At 48.3% G+C, this 19,394-nt stretch overlaps 1 protein-coding gene across 8 annotated transcripts in view; it reads left to right on the top strand.

The window, feature by feature from the left end:
- The first annotated feature begins 3,071 nt into the window (after positions 1-3,071).
- KAT6B (lysine acetyltransferase 6B) overlaps positions 3,072-19,394 on the top strand; it is a 116,199-nt gene continuing 99,876 nt past the window's right edge. For 3 of the 8 annotated variants that reach the window (XM_060694137.2, XM_060694136.2, XM_060694132.2), the window contains exons 1-3: positions 3,072-3,338; positions 10,400-10,553; positions 14,313-15,223. In XM_060694137.2, coding sequence (XP_060550120.2) covers positions 14,606-15,223 — 618 coding nt within the window. In that variant the 5' untranslated portion in view covers positions 3,072-3,338; positions 10,400-10,553; positions 14,313-14,605. Of the gene's footprint in view, positions 3,339-4,892; positions 5,110-9,815; positions 10,009-10,399; positions 10,554-14,312; positions 15,224-19,394 lie in introns of those variants that run through there. The other 5 variants (XM_087872261.1, XM_087872260.1, XM_087872262.1 and 2 more) reach the window with 3 other exon arrangements.

The following is a 19,394-nucleotide window of genomic DNA, read 5'->3' as shown; positions in this document are numbered from 1 at the left end:
GACCAGTCAGAATTTTTACTACCGGTAAATGTCTTGTAGCAAAGGCCAGACTGTGTTCTCCTTCATCCTGGAGGCTCAGGATATCTGTCAGTGACACTTAAGTGCTATTTTTTCTTTTTTTGGTTACTTATAGAAGAAGGTCTCTACTGTTGCTTTTTCATAGACCAGTGGAAATGGGTGGTTTGGTTTTCCTGGAAATTAAGAAAGCAAATTAGGAAATTAAGAGAAGACGTTGTTTCTTGTTTTACCTTCTCGCACCAGAAGGCAAGATAAGAAACAATGGATGGAAACCAATCAAGGAGAGAAGCAACTTGGAATTAAGGAGAACGTTCCTAACAGTGAGGACAATTAACCAGTGGAACAGCTTGCCTCCAGGCTTTTAAGAAGAGACTGGACAGTCTGAAATGGTATAGGATCTCCTGCTGAAGCAGGGGGTTGGACTAGATGACCTCCAAGGTCCCTTCCAACTCTATTCTGATTGATCGAAGAAGTATAGAATACAGAATGTTATTGATTTGTGTCCTTCCTTTATTATTTTTACAAATAAGAGCCTTGGTAGTACAGTGGTCTAAAGTACCCTGTTATTAAGGCCAGCTGCCTGCAATTACTGCAGGTTCGAATCTCGCCAGGCATTAGCCTCCTACGCCACTCAGGTTCTTCCATGGGCCCGATGGCCACCCCACGAGCATAAGGGCTCCATACTCATCTGTGTATGTTAACCCTTCAATGCACCTTGTATCCTATAAATACAGCAACATATTTATTACATTTTACTGCATTTTTTTAATTAATAAAACTAAAGGTAAAGGTTCCCCTCGCACATGCATGCTAGTCGTTCCCAACTCTGGGGGCGGTGCTCCTCTCTGTTTCAAAGCCGAAGAGCCAGCACTGTCCAAAGACGTCTCCATGGTCATGTGGCCGGCATCACTAAACGCCGAAGGTGCACGGGATGCTGTTACCTTCCCACCAAAGGTGGTCCCCATTTTAATACTTGCATTTTTTTTACGTACTTTCGAACTGCTAGGTTGGCAGAAGCTGGGACAAGGAACAGGAGCTCACCCTGTTACGTGGCACTAGGGATTCGAACCGCTGAAGTGCCAACCTTTCGATCAACAAGCTCAGCATCTTAGCCACTGAGCCGCCGCGTCCCTATTTTTTATTAATTCTTACATGCATGAATAGAAATCAACACTGATGAATATATGTTTAATTTTATCAACCATTTACATTTTTATTCCTGTGAGTAGTTGTCGTACACTGCTATGCCTGGGGGCCCATCATGCTAAGATGGCCTTGGGTTAGGGTTGAGAAACTGCTGGCTGGGGAATTGTAGGAGCTGAAGTCCACAGATGGTATAAAGTGGCCAACACTTGCCAAGAGAATCATGAAGGAGGAGCAAGAACAGGGGTGAAATCAGGTTCTAGAGAACTGGTAGCAGAAATTTTGGGTAGTTCGGAGAACCTAAAAGAGCCTTGGTAGTACAGTGGTCTAAAGCACCCTGTTATTAAGAACAGCTGCATGCAACTACTGCAGGTTCGAATCTCGCCAGGCTCAAGGTTGACTCAGCCTTCCATCCTTTCTAAGGTAGGTAAATTGAGGACCCAGTTTGTGGAGGCAATAAGCTGACTGTATAAATATACAAAAGAATGAAGGCTATTGCTTAGCGCATTGTAAGCCGCCCTGAGTCTCCGGAGAAGGGCGGCATATAAATCAAATTAAAAAAAAAGAAAAAAGTCAAATACCACCTCTGGCTGACCCTAGAGTGGGGTGGGAATGGAGATTTTGCAATATCATTCCCTTGCCACGCCCACCAAGCCCACAGAACTGGTAGTAAAAAAATGTGGATTTCACCACTGAGCAAGAACCTTGAGATGGGCCACCAAAGGGGGGGGAAGTCCATACATGGCTTAGGGCCCGGTTATTTACGAGACCACCTTCTGCCACCGATAACCTCCCACCGGCCAATATGCTCCCACGGAGAGGGCCTCCTCAGGGTGCCATTGGTCAGGCAATGTTGGCTGGCGACCCCCCGGGGAAGAGCCTTCTCTGTGGGGGCACCCGCCCTCTGGAACGAGTTACCCCCAGGGATACGACTGACCCCGGACCTCCGGACCTTTCGCCGGACTCTGAAGACTTTTTTATTTCAGCAAGCCGGGCTGGGTTAAACATTTTTTAATTGGTGAATTTTATGGGTAAGGGGTTTTAAACTGGGGGAAGCCAATATAGATTTAATTATGTTTTAAATTATTTTAATGTTTATATTGTATGTTTTTTTAATCCTGGCTGTTCACCGCCCTGAGTCTTTCAGGGGAGAGGTGGTATAAAAATTTAATAAATAAATAAAATAAATAAATAAATGCAACCCAAGGATCGCCCGTCTACTGAACTCGCGAGAGACATCGCTGCAATGAATTCAGCGGATCGCGCTTGTTGTGGAGCGCTGCAAAAAAAAAAAAAAAAAGGCTTTCCTTGCGTGGAAAGTCTTGCGCCACAACTGCGCCCCCGAAAAGTTGGAAAGACCCCCCCCCTCTCCCATTAAAAGCCAAGCGGTTCGAGCCCCGAAGGCGGCATCCTGGGCTTCCAAGGTTTTTTTTTGCCCCGCAAGAACTTGGGTTCTACGCGGAACGGATCCACGCGGAACAGGATCCTCGGGGCGCTGCGCTTTTCTTTTCCTTTTTGGCAGAAAGTGGCCGCGGCTCGCCACAAGCGGGTTTTTCTGGTCTTGGGAACGCAGACTCGGGAGTTAAGGCACGCAGCTCAGTGGAGGAGGAGAAACAGGACGGCGGCTGGATCCCCCCCTGGGGCATCCTCCCAGGCGCCGGATCGAGGCCGGGGCACCTTTGCAACCCGCTTCTTCTTCTCCTCCTCTTCTTCTTCCACATTCCCTTTTTTTTTTTTTTTTCGGCTTCTGCTCATCGGGGATCGCAGCGGCCGCCCGAGGGACTCTGGCATCCCGGCATCATTGTCGTAGTGGCTGCCTTCTTCTCTGTCTCTCTCCCCACTCCCCCCACGCCCCTCTCCCTCGCCCCCTTTCCACCGCCCGAGCGTTTAACCCGGCTGGTGGGCTCGTCGGAGCAGCCCCCTCGCCGCCCCCCCCCCTTGTCTCCCCCTAAGCCGCTCCGTTTCCCGCTTGCCAATAGCAGATTATAAAGAGAGAGAGAGAGAGAGAGAGAGAGAAAAGAGAGAGAGAGAGAGCCGGAACGGGGAGGGACCTCGGCTGTCAGCGCCCATGCAGATTAACCTTTCAATTAGCTCCTCTTATCAAGTCCCGTCTCGGAGCTCCGGTCCTGGCGGGTTGAGGCCGTTTTGAGCATCCGACCCCCCCACCCAAAAAACAGGTTTGCCGAGGGGGCGAGGTTGGGGTTGGGGTTTTGGGGGGGGGGGAAGGACGGCGGGCAGCGGGCAGAAGGGGAAAGCGAGTTCCCCCCACCCACCCCCAATCTCCATCCCACATACCCACCCTTGGCATCCCCAGGGCCGGCCAAAGACCCCCCCTCCCCCCTTGTGCCCCGTTCTCCTCCTCTTCCTCCTCCGCCGGAGGGCTTTTTTGGGCATCCACGGGGGACCGATGCCCACCTACCCACCCACGGGGGGCTCCTTTCCGCGCGGGGAAGCGGCGGGACGTCTCCGCGCGCCCTCCCATTGTGTGGAGCCGGGCGGGCGGCTGGAGGGAAGGTAGACGAGAGTCCCCCCCCCCCCGGTTGCTGCCTTCCAGTCGGGGAGGCTGCTTGCAAAATTTGCAAAAATCCGCCGGGCTGGCTCCCTTCTTTCTTTCCCTACCCACCTACCCAGCCACCCACCCGCGGCCGGGCTCCTCCACGGGGCTCGCGAGGGGTTGCAGCTCGCCTTTCTTGGAGCGGAGACCCATTTCCCTTCCTCCCCCCCCCCTCCCCGCGAAAGCGGGTGGGAGAAGCCGCAGCGAGCGAAGAGGTCAGGGCGGCCCCGGGAGCCGCTTTTCCACGCGGGGGCCAGGAGGGCGCGGGTGGACCGGGGAGGGGGGGCGGCGTCGCTGGGCCGGGGGGGGGGCTGCCTTGCAAAGCCCCCCCCCCACCCACCCGCGTTTCTCCCGCTCTCCCTCCGCCAGGGAGGTGGGGGATTGTGGAAAGGTTGGGGTTGAGGCTCCACGCGAGAAGTGGGTGGGTGCGTGGGGAGGGGGACGCGGGTGGTCTTGGTTCTGCAGCCCCTGCACGTGTCTTGTGCCCCCCCCCTCCCCAGCCTGGTGGGGCTTTTGCATTGCGGGGAGGCTTTCTCTTTGCATGCACCCTGCTTGCACGCGCACACACACACACATATATATATATACACGTGTGCAACGGGCACGCCCGGGAGAGCGCTGCCCAGCCCAGCCCAGCCCAGCCCGGGTGCAGCTTGCAAGCGGGCAAAGGGAGACGCTTTCTCGTCAATCTCGCCCGACCGGACGGGGTTAGGGAGAGCGCCCCGGCACGTGGCGTGTAAAACTCAACGACTTCGGGGCCGCTCATTAGTGTGGGTCGCGCGCCCGCCCGCCCGCGAAACAAACTTCCTCGGCGGGAGGGCGAGGAAAGGGGAAGGAGAGAAAAGGGTTAGTGATGGTGGTGAAATGATTGGGGGGGGGGATAATGCTCGATTGACACTTCGGGAGCCTATCCGGAGGCGAGGCTCGTCCCTTTCCCCTTTCTATTGTTTTCTAGATGTAATCGCCCTCCAATGAGGGCCGAGGGCGGTGACGCTTGGGCTGTCAACGGCTCTGCCAGGAGAGGTTGGGGGGGAGGAGCGTAATTGACGGCCTCCAATAGGCTGGTCGTGGTGTGCGTGTGGCAGAACGGATTGGCTGGTGGCGAGGGGACGGACAGGTCGTTTGGCCTATCGCTGTGGCTTGCCTAATCGGGAGGCGGGATGAAAGCGCCCGGATTGGGCTTTCATCCAATGTCGCGTCTAGAGAGGAAGAAAGAAAATGGCGGCGTTGGTTGCCGAGGTGGGCTGGGTCGCGCAGTACCTGGCGCCGCTGCTGCTGCTTCTGTCAGACAGGAATGGGCCGTGAGCGCCCTCCGCCGTTGAAGCCATGTGGCGGGAGCCCGCCGTCAGCGCTTGCTCCCGGGAGCGTGGCTCTTCCGTCACCTGCGGTGCCAGGTGTGGCGCTGCCGTGATTTACAGCAACCTTTCTCCACCTTGGCACTTGAAGATGGGCGGACTTCAACTCCCAGAATTCCCCAGGCAGCTTGGCTAGCGGGGGAATTCTGGGAGTTGAAGTCCGCCCATCTTATAGCTGTCAAGGAGGCTTTAGAGATCTCTGAGGGCAGCTTGGGTTTACTGTAATTTTTAAAGCCAAAAGTTGCAAGAGCTTTCTGTGTTTCTCAGAAGGTCCTCCCCTTTGTCATTGACCTCTTCCAGAATTTTCTTTTCTTTTTTTTTCTTTTTGCAACCTCTTGGCCTGCACTATATGAATTGGCATTTACTGGTGAACTCCCAACTGCCAGTCTAGGGCCGGTTTAGCTTTTCGAGGTGGGCAAAATGCTGAGTCGCTCTTCCTCAAATGAGGCTGAGTCCTGTTATCACCATCCAGGTCTTTCCTTGGCCACGATATGGAACAACTTTGTTTATGTGATCTCCTGGTGGTCTCCTGCCCAAAGTCTGAATCTTCCCGTTTAGAGTTTCTAGAGCAAACAAAATTTGGCTTGGTACAACCGCTGGGTCTGGATTAATAAAATTCAAAATACAAGGTTTGAACTTCATGTCTTGCGGGTCCAAGGAGGTGGCTTCTCCCAGCTAGGGGTGCTTGAACCATCTGTGAAATGAGCGCAAAGACGGGGAGGAAAAAGTCACAAATGAAAAGTAAGGTAGTATTCAAATTGAGGCCCACTCCTGAGTTCATGAATATGTCCCCTCGTTTCCAACTTACTTTCTGATCCATTAAAGTCTACAAATGCGAGCAGAAAAAATTGGGAGCCTTCCACTGACATCTTTGCCTCTCTAGAGGGCCTTTTGTAACTGAACTGTGATTTAGGATACAGATAGTTCTCGTTTAGTGACTGCTTCGCACAGTGACCATTCGCAGTTGTAACAGTGATGAAAAAGTGACTTTATGACCAATCCTTGCTTTTATGACCTTCACAGGTCTGTAAAGCAAAGGAAAGCTGCAGTAAATGTAAGTAAGCACAGTTGACTTACTGACTGCTTTGCTTAATGACTAAGATCCTAGTCCCAGTTTTGTTTGCTAAACGAGGACTTATCTGTATTTTGTTTGAGCTGATAGCTTCCCTCAGCCTTTCAGTGCATTGCTAGGGACTGTGATAACTTTGGGAGAAGCTTTTTGTGGCCTTCAGATTTCAAGAGTTCTCCTTAGTATTCTTTTCAAATCCAGTCAGCTGTGATTTAGTCATAGACCATTCTTAAGCAAACTATGGTTTATTCACCATCAGAATAATAGAATGGCAGAAGAAGCTAAACCCACCGTATATTTATTTATTATCAAATTTATATAACTGACCATCTCACGAGAAGTGACGCTGCTCAGTGTATAAGAATACACAAGCGTGGTGTGGGGGATGGAGGACCCGGGATCGAGGGGGGAGTTAGAGCTTGTCCGGATAGTTTTTTGAACATCAGTACTGTAGGTGGGAGGGGTAGATATGGCGGGAGCAGGGGGCCATATCGTGTTAGGGGAGTGCGCACTCGCTGTCTACGAGCGGTGGCGTGCTCCGGCCCCCAAGGCTCTACTCGCTCCTCAGGTTGCATAGACCCTCAGGACCCAGGCCTTCAGCTGATGCTGTGCAATGCCAGGTCCGTAGTAAATAAAGCCCCCCTCATCTGTGATCTTGTTCAGGAGGGGGGTGCGGACCTGGCAGGTATTACGGAGACCTGGTTGGGCCAGGAGGGGGGGGTTCCCCTCGTTGAAATGTGCCCGCCAGGTTTCCAAGCATTCCATCAGCCGAGGTCACAGGGGAGGGGCGGGGGGGGTAGCGGTTATTATTAAAGAAGATCTGAGACCGAGGGAGGCCACTGTTCCTCAGACGGCCGGCTGTGAATCCCTTTTTGTGAAATGGGGTCATGGGGTTCAGATGGGTTTGCTGATCACGTACCTGGCTCCCTGCCACGTGGCAACAGCCCTGCCCGAGCTACTCAACGTCATCGCCGCGGTGGCGGTTGATACCCCTAAGCTTATGGTTATGGGGGATTTCAACCTGCCGTCCGTGGGTGAGACGTCAGAGATGGCTCGGGAGTTCATGGCTTCCATGACAGCTATGGACCTGACCCAGTTAATTCATGGCCCTACCCACACAGGGGGAAACACGCTGGATCTGGTTTTTGTCTCTGGACAGTGGTTGAGGGATCTTGATATAGGGGATATAGTTACTGAACCCTTGTCATGGTCAGATCACTGTCTCCTTCGTCTCGACTTTCGAACCGCTGCACCCCGCCGCAGGGAGGCGGAGCCGGTCAGATGGTTCTGCCCCAGGCGCCTGATGGAACCTGACAGATTCCAGACGGAGCTTGGGCCATTTCCTGAGGTTCTGGCACACGCCTCGACTGGAGACCTGGTGGCCGCCTGGGATAGGGCGGCTGCTGGTGCTCTGGATCGGGTCGTGCCTTTGCGGCCTCTGACCCGGCGCCGATCTCAATTGGCTCCTTGGTTTACCGAGGAGCTGAGGGAGTTGAAGCGCCGGAAAAGACGCCTAGAGAGTAGTTGGAGGGCCAGTCTTCTTGAATCTGACCGGACACTAGTAAGATCCCACATTAGGAATTACTTAGTGGCGATAAAAGCAGCGAAATGTAGTTATTTTGCTGCTCTTATTGCGTCATCAGATAATCGCCCGGCCGCCCTCTTTAGGGTGACCCGCTCCCTGCTCCACCAGGAAGCGCGGGAGGACCCCTTGGAGGGTAGAGCCGAGGATTTTGTTCAGTATCTGTATGACAAAATCACTCAGATTCGGGAAGATTTGGACTCCGACTGGGTAGTCTCAGGGGGAGAGACGGGCAGGTCTTGAGAATGTTATCTGGGATGAGTTTGATCCTGTGACCCCTGAGGACGTGGACAGGATTCTGGTAGACTGAACGCGACCACTTGTTTATTGGACCCGTGTCCTTCCTGGTTAGTACTGGCTTCCCGGGAAGTGACACGAGGCTGGCTCCAGGGGATTATAAACGCTTCGCTGAATGAGGGTGACTTTCCCGCCGCCTTGAAAGAGGCGGTGGTGAGGCCTCTCCTCAAGAAGCCTTCCCTGGACCCGGCAATGTTGGTAAATTATCGTCCGGTCTCCAATCTTCGCTTTGTTGCGAAGATTGTTGAGAGTGTGGTCGCGCAACAGCTCCCCCAGCACCTGGATGAAACGACGTATCTGGATCCGTTCCAGTCGGGCTTCAGGCCCGGGTACAGCACGGAAACGGCATTGGTCGCGTTGGTTGATGATCTCTGGAGGGCTCGGGACAGGGGGTGCTCCTCTGTCCTGGTCCTGTTAGATCTCTCAGCGGCTTTTGATACCATCGACCATGGTATCATGCTGCACCGGTTGGAAGAGTTGGGGGTGGGAGGCACTGTGTTGCGGTGGTTCTCCTCCTTTCTCTCTGACCGGTCGCAGTCTGTGTTGACAGGGGGACAGAGGTCGACCCCGAGGCCCCTCATATGTGGGGTGCCGCAAGGGTCGGTCCTCTCGCCTCTCCTGTTCAACATTTATGTGAAGCCGCTGGGCGAGATCATCCGTGGTTTCGGGGTGGAGTACCATCAGTACGCTGACGACACCCAGCTGTACATCTCCACCCCGGATCACCCCAACGATGCCCTTGAAGTGATGTCCCGGTGCCTGGAGGCCGTACGGATCTGGATGGGGAGGAACAGGCTCAGGCTCAACCCATCCAAGACTGAGTGGCTGTGGTTTCCGACGTCCCGATATAGTCAGTTGACGCCATCACTGACTATTGGGGGCGAATCATTGGCCCCCACGGAGAGGGCTCGCAACTTGGGCGTCCTCCTGGACTCACGGCTGTCTTTAGAAGAGCACTTGACGGCCGTGACCGGGAGGATTTTTCATCAGGTTCGCCTGATTCGCCAGTTGCGTCCCTTTCTGGATCGGGACTCTTTACGCACGGTCACTCATGCCCTTGTCACCTCCCGCCTGGACTATTGCAACGCTCTCTACATGGGGCTCCCCTTGAGGAGCACCCGGAGGCTCCAACTGGCGCAGAGTGCGGCCGCGTGGGTGGTAATGGGAGCGACATGGCGTTCCCATGTAACACCTCTCCTGCGCGAGCTGCACTGGCTCCCGGTGGTCTTCCGGGTGCGCTTCAAGGTTTTGGTTACCACCTTTAAAGCGCTCCATGGCTTAGGACCCGGGTACTTGCGGGACCGCCTACTACCACCAATAGCCTCCCACCGGCCGGTACGCTCCCATAGAGAGGGGCTCCTCCAGGTGCCGTCAGCCAAACAATGCCGACTGGCGGCCCCCAGGGGGAGAGCCTTCTCTGTGGGGGCACCTACTATCTGGAACGAGCTCCCCCCAGAGATACGGAGGATCCCGGATCTGCGCACCTTCCGCCGCGCCTTAAAGACCTTACTATTTCACCAGGCCGGCCTGGCCTAATTTTCCCCCTCTTTTATAAAAGATTTTTAAAATTTTAAATATTTTTTAGTATTTATATATTCAATTTTAAATTGGTTTTAAAAGTGTGGGGTTTTAAATTTGTCGGGGCCAAAATTATTTAATTTGATTTTATTCTATTTTTTAAATTTTGTATTGTATGTGTTTTTATTGTTTAGCTGTGCACCGCCCTGAGTCCTTCGGGAGTAGGGCGGTATAGAAATCTAATAAATAATAATAAAAATAATAATAATAATAATACAGGAATACTCTGAAAGCCACAGCTTTGTGGCTTCTGTTTTAGCATGATCTGTGATAGAATGCATCAGTTCTGCGAATGTAGTTTAGGCAACAATTTGAGATTAAGCAAACAGTGGTTTATATGTGAATCTAGCTCGTTGAAATAGAAGAGCTCATGATCGGCTGCCGGAAGTGTGACTGTTGTAGTTGCCTGGAGGTGAGATGGGCGGTAATTAAATTTATTTATTAATAATAAAATAATAATGGATTTAATTGGGAAACTTTTCACTGTAGATGATATAAAAGTTCTACCACGGTGTCAAAATACTGGCAATTTATTTCTTGATGCTATTGCTATGTGCAGCAAGTCACTGGCAAACGTTTTTCATCTCCTTTTAAAGTAATTTGAGATGTAAAGAGATATTTTGGGATGGCTTGGGAGCAAGGTTAAAACAACACACCACTGATCTAACAAGAATCTGCTGTATGTGTCCTTTTGTAAGGCTCATAAAGAAGTGGAATGCAAATTTTTTGTTTTAAAATTGGAAGTGTATTATTTTAAACAAAGTAAGTGTCAGTGCAAATAATGGCTATGATTTTCCCTACAGTTAATGTGAAATAATCGATGCCAGCGAAAGAAGTGTGGGAGCGGATGGTGCGTATCTAATGCAGTCCTTATTCTTGGTTTTTCTTCCCACGATGAAGTCATGCACAGAAGAGAAAAAGTGGATAGGAAGAACTTCTTGCTGCGCCCTCGGAAAAGTAATTATTTCTTTTCACAGCACGTATTAAATTACAGAATGTTCTACTATAAGTTGCATGATTTATAGACCATTAAAAGGTGATTTAATAAATTAATGGAGGACGTAACCGTATTATCCATATTATCTCCAGAAGAGAAACGCGACACCCCTTGATTTCTCTTGCTGGAGGATCCTGGTATGAGCATGAAATTGCTCCTACATCCTCTGAACAGATTTAAGCCCTGGGGAACAAAGTGCCTGACTCTAGAAGCCTTTTACCTGATGTAGCTGGGCTTTTTTTTCTTAGAGAAGGATTTTCCTTTCTTACTGCTCCAACTTCTTATAAACTATCTCAAAAGATTTCTTCATTAAAGATTTGAGACACATCTTGCAGTTGAAGGAAGCTTCATGTCAGAAGGATTCAGTAAGGTGCCAACAGAAGTACTTCTCAATTTATGACCACAATTGAGCCCAAAATTTCTGTTTTTAAGTGAGACATTTGTTAAGTGAGTTTTTCCCAGAGGTGGGTTTCACATACATATTTTTCGGAGTATAAGATACACCTTTTTCCCCCCTAAAAGGGGGTGAAAATTTAGGTGCGTCTTATACACCAAATATAGCCCCGCCGACCCACTGGTCCTCACCCTTTGGCCTCTGCCTCCCAGCAGTTTACCTCCTTGCAGCAAGCAGCAAGAAGAAACAGCTCCTTTCAGCTTCAGCACAGCCTAATTAGCACAAGTTGATTGGATCAGTCTCCCGACTCTCATCTGGTTTGCTCTCAGCTGTTTTGCACAGGCCTCTGCTGCTTGCTGCAAGGAGGTAAATTGCTGGGAGCAGATTTATTTTTTCTTGTGCTAATCAAGCTATGCTGAAAACGAAAATGAAAGTAAAGCAGGCTGTTTGCTGTTTGCTGCAAGGAGGCAAAATTGCTGGGAGACATTGGCAGATTTCTTTTTTTTGTTTTCCTCACCAAAAAAGGTAGGTGCATCTTATAGTCCGGAGCGTCTTATACTCCGAAAAAACCGGTAATTTTACCACCGGGTTGCCATGCACCGAAGATGTGAGTGTGTGTGTGTGTGTGTGTGTGTGCATGCACACAAGCGTGGCCTTCTGCACATGCGCTTTGCTTGCACGCACGGCTTGCACACATGTGCGGCTTAGAAAACGTAGCTAAATAGGATGGCATAGGGCATAGGGTCGGGCCCACCCCCTCCCCACAGGTCGCCACTACCGGTTCGCCCGAACTGGTCTGAACCAGCTGAATACCACCACTGGTTTTGCCCCATTTAGTGACATTTCTTGCCATGTTATTAAGAGCCTGGTAGTGCAGCAGACTAATAGCCTGTTATTATCATCCAGATGCCTGCAATTACTGCAGGTTCGAATCTTGCCAGGCTCCAGGTTGACTCAGCCTTCCATCCTTTCTAAGGTGGGTAAATTGAGGACCCAGTTTGTGGGGGCAATAAGCTGACTTTGTATAAATATACAAAAGTATGAAGGCTATTGCTTAACGCATTGTAAGCTGCCCTGAGTCTCCGGAGAAGGGTGGCATATAAATCAATTTAAAAAAAAAAAAGTGAATCATTTGATAAGTTAAGAACCCGGCGTTTAAGTGAATCTGGGTACCCCATCGATTGCACTTGTCAGAAAGTCGCAAAAGGGGATCACATGACCCCGGGATGCTGCAGCGGTCATATGTATGGACCTGTTGTCAAGCATCTGAATTTTTGATCACATGATCATGGGGACACCATGATCATGGGGACGTAACTCTGAAAAACGGTCGTAAGTCACTTCTTTTCAGTGCCGTCGTAACTTTGAACGGTCAGTAAATGACCTGTTGTAAGTCAAGGACTACCTGTATTGAAATGCATCTTATCTTTTGTGAGACAGATAGTCCTTCATTTACAACCATTTGTTTAATGACTGTTCGAAGTTACAAGTTGCACTGGAAAAAAGTGATGGCCATTTTTCATACTTAACGTTCGTTGCGGAGTCCCCATGGTCACCTGATCAAAATCCAGCTGCTTGACATCTGGTTCATATTTAAGGACGATTGCAACCAGGGGTGAAATGTTCCCAGTTCGGACCAGATTGCCCGATCCTGTAGCGATGGTGGCGGGTGATTCGGAGAACCGGTAGCAAAAATCCTTGGCCCCCCCCCCATGCCCAGTTGAGCCGCGCGATCATCAAAGGCTTTTTTTTTTACTTTTAAAAGCATTTTTTCTTCAATCGAAAAAATGCTTTTAAAAGAAAAAAAAAGCCTCTGATGATTGCGTGGCTCAGCTGGGATCGTCAGTCTTTTAAAAGCATTTTTTTCTACAACCGAAGAGGTTGTAGAAAAAATGCTTTTAAAAGTTTTTTTAAAAAATTGGCCACGCCCACCCAGTCACATTCCCCTCACCAAGCCACGCCCACCAAACTGGTAGTAACAAATGTTACATTTCATCACTGATTGCAACCTTTTGCAACCTTCTGACAATTGGACTTCATCTAACACCCATGTTGCTAACTTAACAATTGGAGTGATTCATTTAACAATTGGGGCAAAACTTGTCTTGCTAAGCAACAGAATTTTAGGGCTCAGTTGTGATCGTAAATTGAGGACTACCTGTACAGTTTGATGTGAAGAGAAAATGAATCCTTGTGGACTAGATGTGGTTCTGAGTGTCCCTTTCAAGTTATGGAGCGTTTGAGGGGAATTATAATAGTAGTCAAAGTAGTCAAAAATTGTCATGATTAACACTCTTGCCTCCTTGGGATTACATAGGGGTGACAAGGGGTGCCAGTTCTTTCTTGTCCATGTTAATTTTATAGGGACTTTTAGAGTGCTCTCCTGAACTTTTTGGAAAATTCAAGGCGTTTCCAATCAAATAGCCAATTGCTCTCCTAAACTGAGATGATGAATACATTTTGGCATTAAATCTCCTTCCCTCCCTCCCTTGATGCATTTGAAGCATACTATGACATAAGTGATGATGAGATTAGTAACTATTGTATTTGTCATCCACAACCTTTAGTCAAGGAGCTCTTGCTTTTACTGGAGCTGGTTACATGGGGAAGTCTAGCATCTTCTTCCAGCCTCGTGACATCTCCAGGCCCAATAAGACTGTAGAGGCAGAGTGCTTAGAACCGTGATGGCGAACCTATGGCACGCGTGTCAGAGATGGCACGCAGCGCCCTCTCTGATGGCATGCAAGCTATCGCCCCAATTCAGTTCCGCTCTGCGTGCGTTCGTGCCTCCCGCCAGCCAGCCAGTCTTTGGGCCTCTGCTGCACATGCGTGGGGGGCGGGGCACATATGTGAGGGGCACACACGCATTGCATTTGGGGGGTTCTGGCACGCGTGCGCCTTTGCACACTCAGTCCGGAAAAGGTTAGTCATCACTGCCTTAGAACATGGTGGGATTTTAAAAATTACTAGATTTGGAGATGTTGAGAAACTGGTAGTTTTATGTATCCAATTGCTGTATGTTTATTTCAACTTGGACTTTGAAAGGTGGCAGATATACTGTAACATTGGCTGATATTCTATCTTCCGAAAGACTGAACCTATCGTCCAATATGAATTTTGGAGTTTAATCTTAAGAAGCATGTAACCTTTGCCCCCCCAGTCCAACTGGTGCTTCTAAATACTAGTTAATAAAGAATGCATTGGTCAATAGAGGTGTAGCTTTTTAAACAAAATGGTATAATTCACATTCCTAAATGATGAACTGATGAGTTTTGCTGCGAATGAAACTTAACTTGCTTTTTTTTTAAAAAAAAATATTCTTTAGAATTTATGAAGATCTGGAAAGATTTGTGTCGACCGGAGAGAACAGCTGTCAAGTTTGTAGAGATGTATTTCATCTGGCGTAAGAAAATGACTCCCCTTTCCTGTGTTGGTTGATGAAGCTCTTTGCCTTTAGATCATGCCTGAGATTCTTCACACTCTTTGTATCTAAGGGATGCCTTCTTCAGATGGTGGTACCGGAAGGTAAAATGTGAAGACATAGGAGAAAAGATCTTTGGTAGGAAGAGAAAGGAACTCTATGGGTAACTCTTGTGGGTGGAAGATTATTGGTCAACCATGGTAAAGCTCGCCAATCCACTTTACACAGAGTGGATTCTGGAAGCGATACACAAAGTGAAAAGGCAGAAGCAGAGGCCCTCGGAAGAACGGATTTGCCATGCCGTTTGCGCATCCCACGGCTTAGATAAGAAGACTGTTTCTGAGCAGCTGGAACTGAGTGTCCAAGATGGCTCGGTTCTCAAAGTTACCAACAAAGGCCTTGCATCCTATAAGGACCCAGATAATCCTGGGCGTTTTTCATCCCTTAAGCTGGACGACATTCCTAAACCCTCGAAAGGATCTAAGGGAACCTGTCACGAGCTTCGAAATGTGGATTGGAATAAGCTCCTGCGAAGAGCCATCGAAGGGCTTCAGGAACCAAATGGATCTTCCCTCAGAAACATCGAAAAATACCTAAGAAGCCAACACGACCTCGCAGGTGTCTTCAACAACCCCGTCTTTCAGCGGAGATTACGCCTGGGGGCCAAACGTGCCGTCAATAATGGGAGATTACTGAAAGAAGGACCTCAGTACAGGGTGAACCAAGGTAGCTTGGAAAGCCGAGGGACATATAAATACAGTTCATTTCCAGCCTCCCTCCCGCCCGTCAGCCTTTTGCCTCACGAAAAGGACCAGGTGAGTGTGAGAGGTTGTTTCACAACAGTTTTTAGTGTGCCTTTTGTCTGGATACTTGTTGTGTTTTCTTTTTCCATACATAACCACATGGAGAGAAATTTTAACATACAACGGTTAAGGAGTTTTTCCAAGTGTCTCGTGGTTTCAAGATAGGTTAAAATCTCACGTCCTTGGTGAGCTTAAAAATATTTTAATATTTATTCTCCTTTCCCAAAATAAAACATGTGGATTCGAGGCAGGGGTGAAATGTTCCCGGTTCTCACCTGTTCAGGCAAACTGGTAGTAAACGAATGCTACCAGTTCGTCCGAACTGGTATTTTTGACGATCAGCTGTGCCATGCGATTTATCTAAATCTATCTAAATCTAAATCTATCTAAATCTAAATCTATCTAAATCTAAATCGCGTGGCACAGCTGTTCCCCTCCCCACTGTTCTACTTACCTTGCTAAGCATCATTTTTCCGCATGAAGCATGCGCGAAGCATGTGTTTGGCACGTAATGTGCATGTGTGCACGCAGTGTGTTTGGTGTGCACTGCACATCAGGGATGACATCTACTTACCTTCCTTACCGTTCAAAAGTGCACTTGTTTCACTCACACGCGCATTATGTGCGCATGCTGATCCTCTGCACGTGCGCAAAACCTGCATATGCGCAGAGGGTAAAAAACATTACTTCCTGGTTAAAACCAGGAAGTAACGACACCCAGGTAGCGCCGCCATGGCTACCAGTTCTCCGAACCACCTGCCACAATCGCTACTGGATCACTCGATCCAGTCCGAACTGAGAGCATTTCACTCCTGCTGCACATGCGCCCGCAGCGAACTGGTGGCAAACCTTGGAGGATTTCACCACTGATTTGAGGACTATCCATCCAAACTAATGCAACTGAAAGAAAGTCACTTACTTAGAAAGAAAGTCACTACTTAGAAGCCTGTAAGTGTAAAAAATATTTGATTTTTTTTAAAAAAAAGGCTATGCATTTTAAATTCGGATTACTGGTATTAAGAAATCTAAGAATAAATAATACAATTTTTTATCTTTTGAAATGTTGAGGAATATATGATCAGTCGGTCCACCTACTCCGGACCACCTCTTTCTGTTTTCTGCAGTATGAAACTTGTTTCCCTGCTGTGAAATTTAATGGGATTCTGAATCTCTTTATTATCAGTCAAATTTGCTATTTTGGTTGCTGTGGATAAGTATGCAGTGGAGTAAAGCAGCAGTGCATGAAGACACGCTTAATGGAAATTATTATTGGACCTCTTCCGTGGTCTTTTGTGTTGCTTGCCAGTTGTTGCCACCAACGGATTGGTGGCTTTCTTATTCCATGTCTTCGCAGGATAGACGGCTTTTCTCCATTCGCTTCAAATTGACTGCTCCATTCTGCAGGGCTCCCTGACTCATTAATTGAAATCTGCCCGGATGCCTCCCTAATGCAGGGTATTACCATCCATCCAATCCTTCAGCATCCTTAACGACATTGTACACTTTCACGACTGACCCCAAAATACAAGTACCGTATCATCTCCAAATTTGGGGTTTCCCTCCGCAAAGGTGGACTGTTGAGCACCACATTTAGTTGTTCCTGCGAGTTGTTCAGTAGCAAGGTTTTTAAAATTGTTCAGCAAGCGTGATTTTTAAATAAATAAAATAAATAAATAAATAAATAAATAAGCCATAATGCGTCTTTTGGAGCAAAAATTAATATAAGACCCAGTCTTATTTTGGGGAAAACATGGTATTACAGAAAAGGAAGGATTTAGGATTTTCACTCACTTATGTTATTACAGTAGAGGCCCTAGTATTATTTGTTGTAGAAATAAAAGCTAGTTATCATATAGAACTGTTGCAGTAGTACAGGTAGTCCTCAACTTACGACCACAATTTTGTGTTGCTAAGTGAGAAATTTGTTAAGTGGATTTTGCCCCACTTTACGACTTTTCTTGCCACCTTTGTGAAGCGAATAGCTGCAGTGTTGAATGAGTAACACAGTTGTAAAGTGAACCTGGTTTCCCCCCATTGACTTTGCTTGTCGGAAGATCGCAAAAGTGGATCACATGACCCTGGGGGACCCTGCAACTGTCACAAATGTGAGACAGTTGTCAAGTATCTTGAATGCAAATCATGTGACCCTGGAGATGCTGCAACGGTCGTAAGAAGTGGTGGAATTCAAATTTTTTTTACTACCGGTTCTGTGGGCATAGCAGGGGAAGGATATTGCAAAATCTCCATTCCAACCCCACTCTGGGGCCGGTATTTGCCGGTTCTCTGAACTACTCAGAATTTTCACTACCGGTTCTCCAGAACCTGCTGAATAGTATCCCTGGTCCTAAGTGTGAAAAACGGTCATAAGTCAACTTTTTAAGTGCCATTGTAACTTCGAACGGTCACTAAGCGAGCTGTTGTAAGTCGAGGACTACCTTTAACGTATTAAACTGACGTTCCATTGTTTATCCTGGAGTAACACAGCATACCGTAGTTCTTCCTCTCCTTATATTTTCTCACAACAACAACAAAAAGAGGATGTGATCCAAAATTACTGACTGGGTTTCTGGAACTGAGGAGAAAGGAAGATCTGGATGTCTCCAGGGTTAGTCTAGCACAGTGATGGCGAACCTTTTCGGCACCGAATGCCCAAACTGGAACGTGCATACCGGAGCGTCAGAAACCTTAAGAACATGTGCGCTGGCCATGGTCTTTGGATTTCTGGCATGTGCCTGCCCGCCAGCCAGCTGGTTTTTGTGTGTGCCCGAGCACAGGAAACCCAAAGAGCAGCTGGCCGGCACGCGCATGCCTGTTTTTTGACCAGTGTTGCCTGTTTTCCAGGCTGTTTTTCAGCTGTTTTCAGGCCGTTTTTCGGACCCTTTTTGGCCTGGATAATGCCCTGCTTTTTGGCCATTTTTTGGACCATTTTCAGGCCATCTTCCGGTACTCCGGCACCTGCAAAGACCAGGTGGCCGTCATGCATGGGTGCGCCGGAAACCAGAAAAGCGGCTGGTGACGGCACGCGTGCCCACAGAGAGGGCTCTGCGTGCCACCTCTGGCACGCATGCCATAGATTCGCATCATGGGCCTAGCATCTTCTACATCACACTGGCTTTTGTGACATAGAAACCATTGAGCCTTGTGGCTAAAGCGTTAGTGATTCTAACTTCCATTGACTGTGTAGCACACACAGTCCTATTCCCATTATTTTGAATAATGACTTATTAATTTTTCAAGGGCATTTCTGTGTTTTAGGTTGTGGGTTTGAGCTCCGAGCTTGGCAATTTGGTGGCAAATGTTCCGCCCCCCATTCGAGGAGACATCTTCCATGTGCTTTGGATTGTGCTTGTCTGGGGGAGCCCTGGCCTTTAAATACTGAGTCCGGGTTTGATTTCGGGTTGTGTGATTGGCTGGCTGTAGTTGCCGTGTCATAGTCCTTGGTTTTAAGTACTGTTTAAGTGACATTTAAATTAACCGTTAACAGAATTTTATTACTGTATGAGACCAGAACAAATAAAAACAGTCAGTAAATATGCAATTAAAAATTCTAGAATAAAATAATAAATAACAGATAAAATAACAGGTAAACCGCAGCCTGTCAATTACACATGGTCTTAACTATTCTAAAATCACAGTCTATAAACTCGGGAGCCGGTAGTCAGTTTAATACTAAAAGGGAAAGAAATAAGCAGTGCAAAGGGTTTGCCATATTGGTTATATAAAATAGCTATGGTGGATTAGACAAGTGTTTCCGATGAATCCCCAGGGCTTCTGCGCAGAATCTAGCCACATGCGCTGTAATTTCGGACTCTTTGTCCACTGGAGATAAGCAGTGTCGGAATGGCCAGGATACCTAGCAATTATTGGAAAGATATGTTTTCCCCCCGAATCTCTCTATAAAAGGAACATCGATGCAGGGGTGGGTTCTACTTACCTTTACTACCAGTTTGCATCGCGCCCGTGCTCTTGTGCATGCGCAGATCACCTATGATGACGTCTGGCTCAGTCGGCGGAGCTTCCCGCTGGTTTTACTACCAGTTCTTGCAAACCAGTCCGAACTGGGGACAACCCACCACTGCATCGAAGGAATATGTGACCCACAGTCTCCACCTCTCCTGAGTCACAGGAACAGAGTCTTTCAGTCAGCGGTATCTTTTTATACTTGCCATACAGGGCGGCCGAT

The sequence above is a fragment of the Pantherophis guttatus genome, chromosome 6 (genome assembly GCF_059756535.1).
Source record: "Pantherophis guttatus breed Tessera chromosome 6, ASM5975653v1, whole genome shotgun sequence".
In the NCBI taxonomy this organism is placed as follows: Eukaryota; Metazoa; Chordata; class Lepidosauria; order Squamata; family Colubridae; genus Pantherophis; species Pantherophis guttatus.
This window is presented reverse-complemented; position numbering and strand designations above follow the sequence as displayed.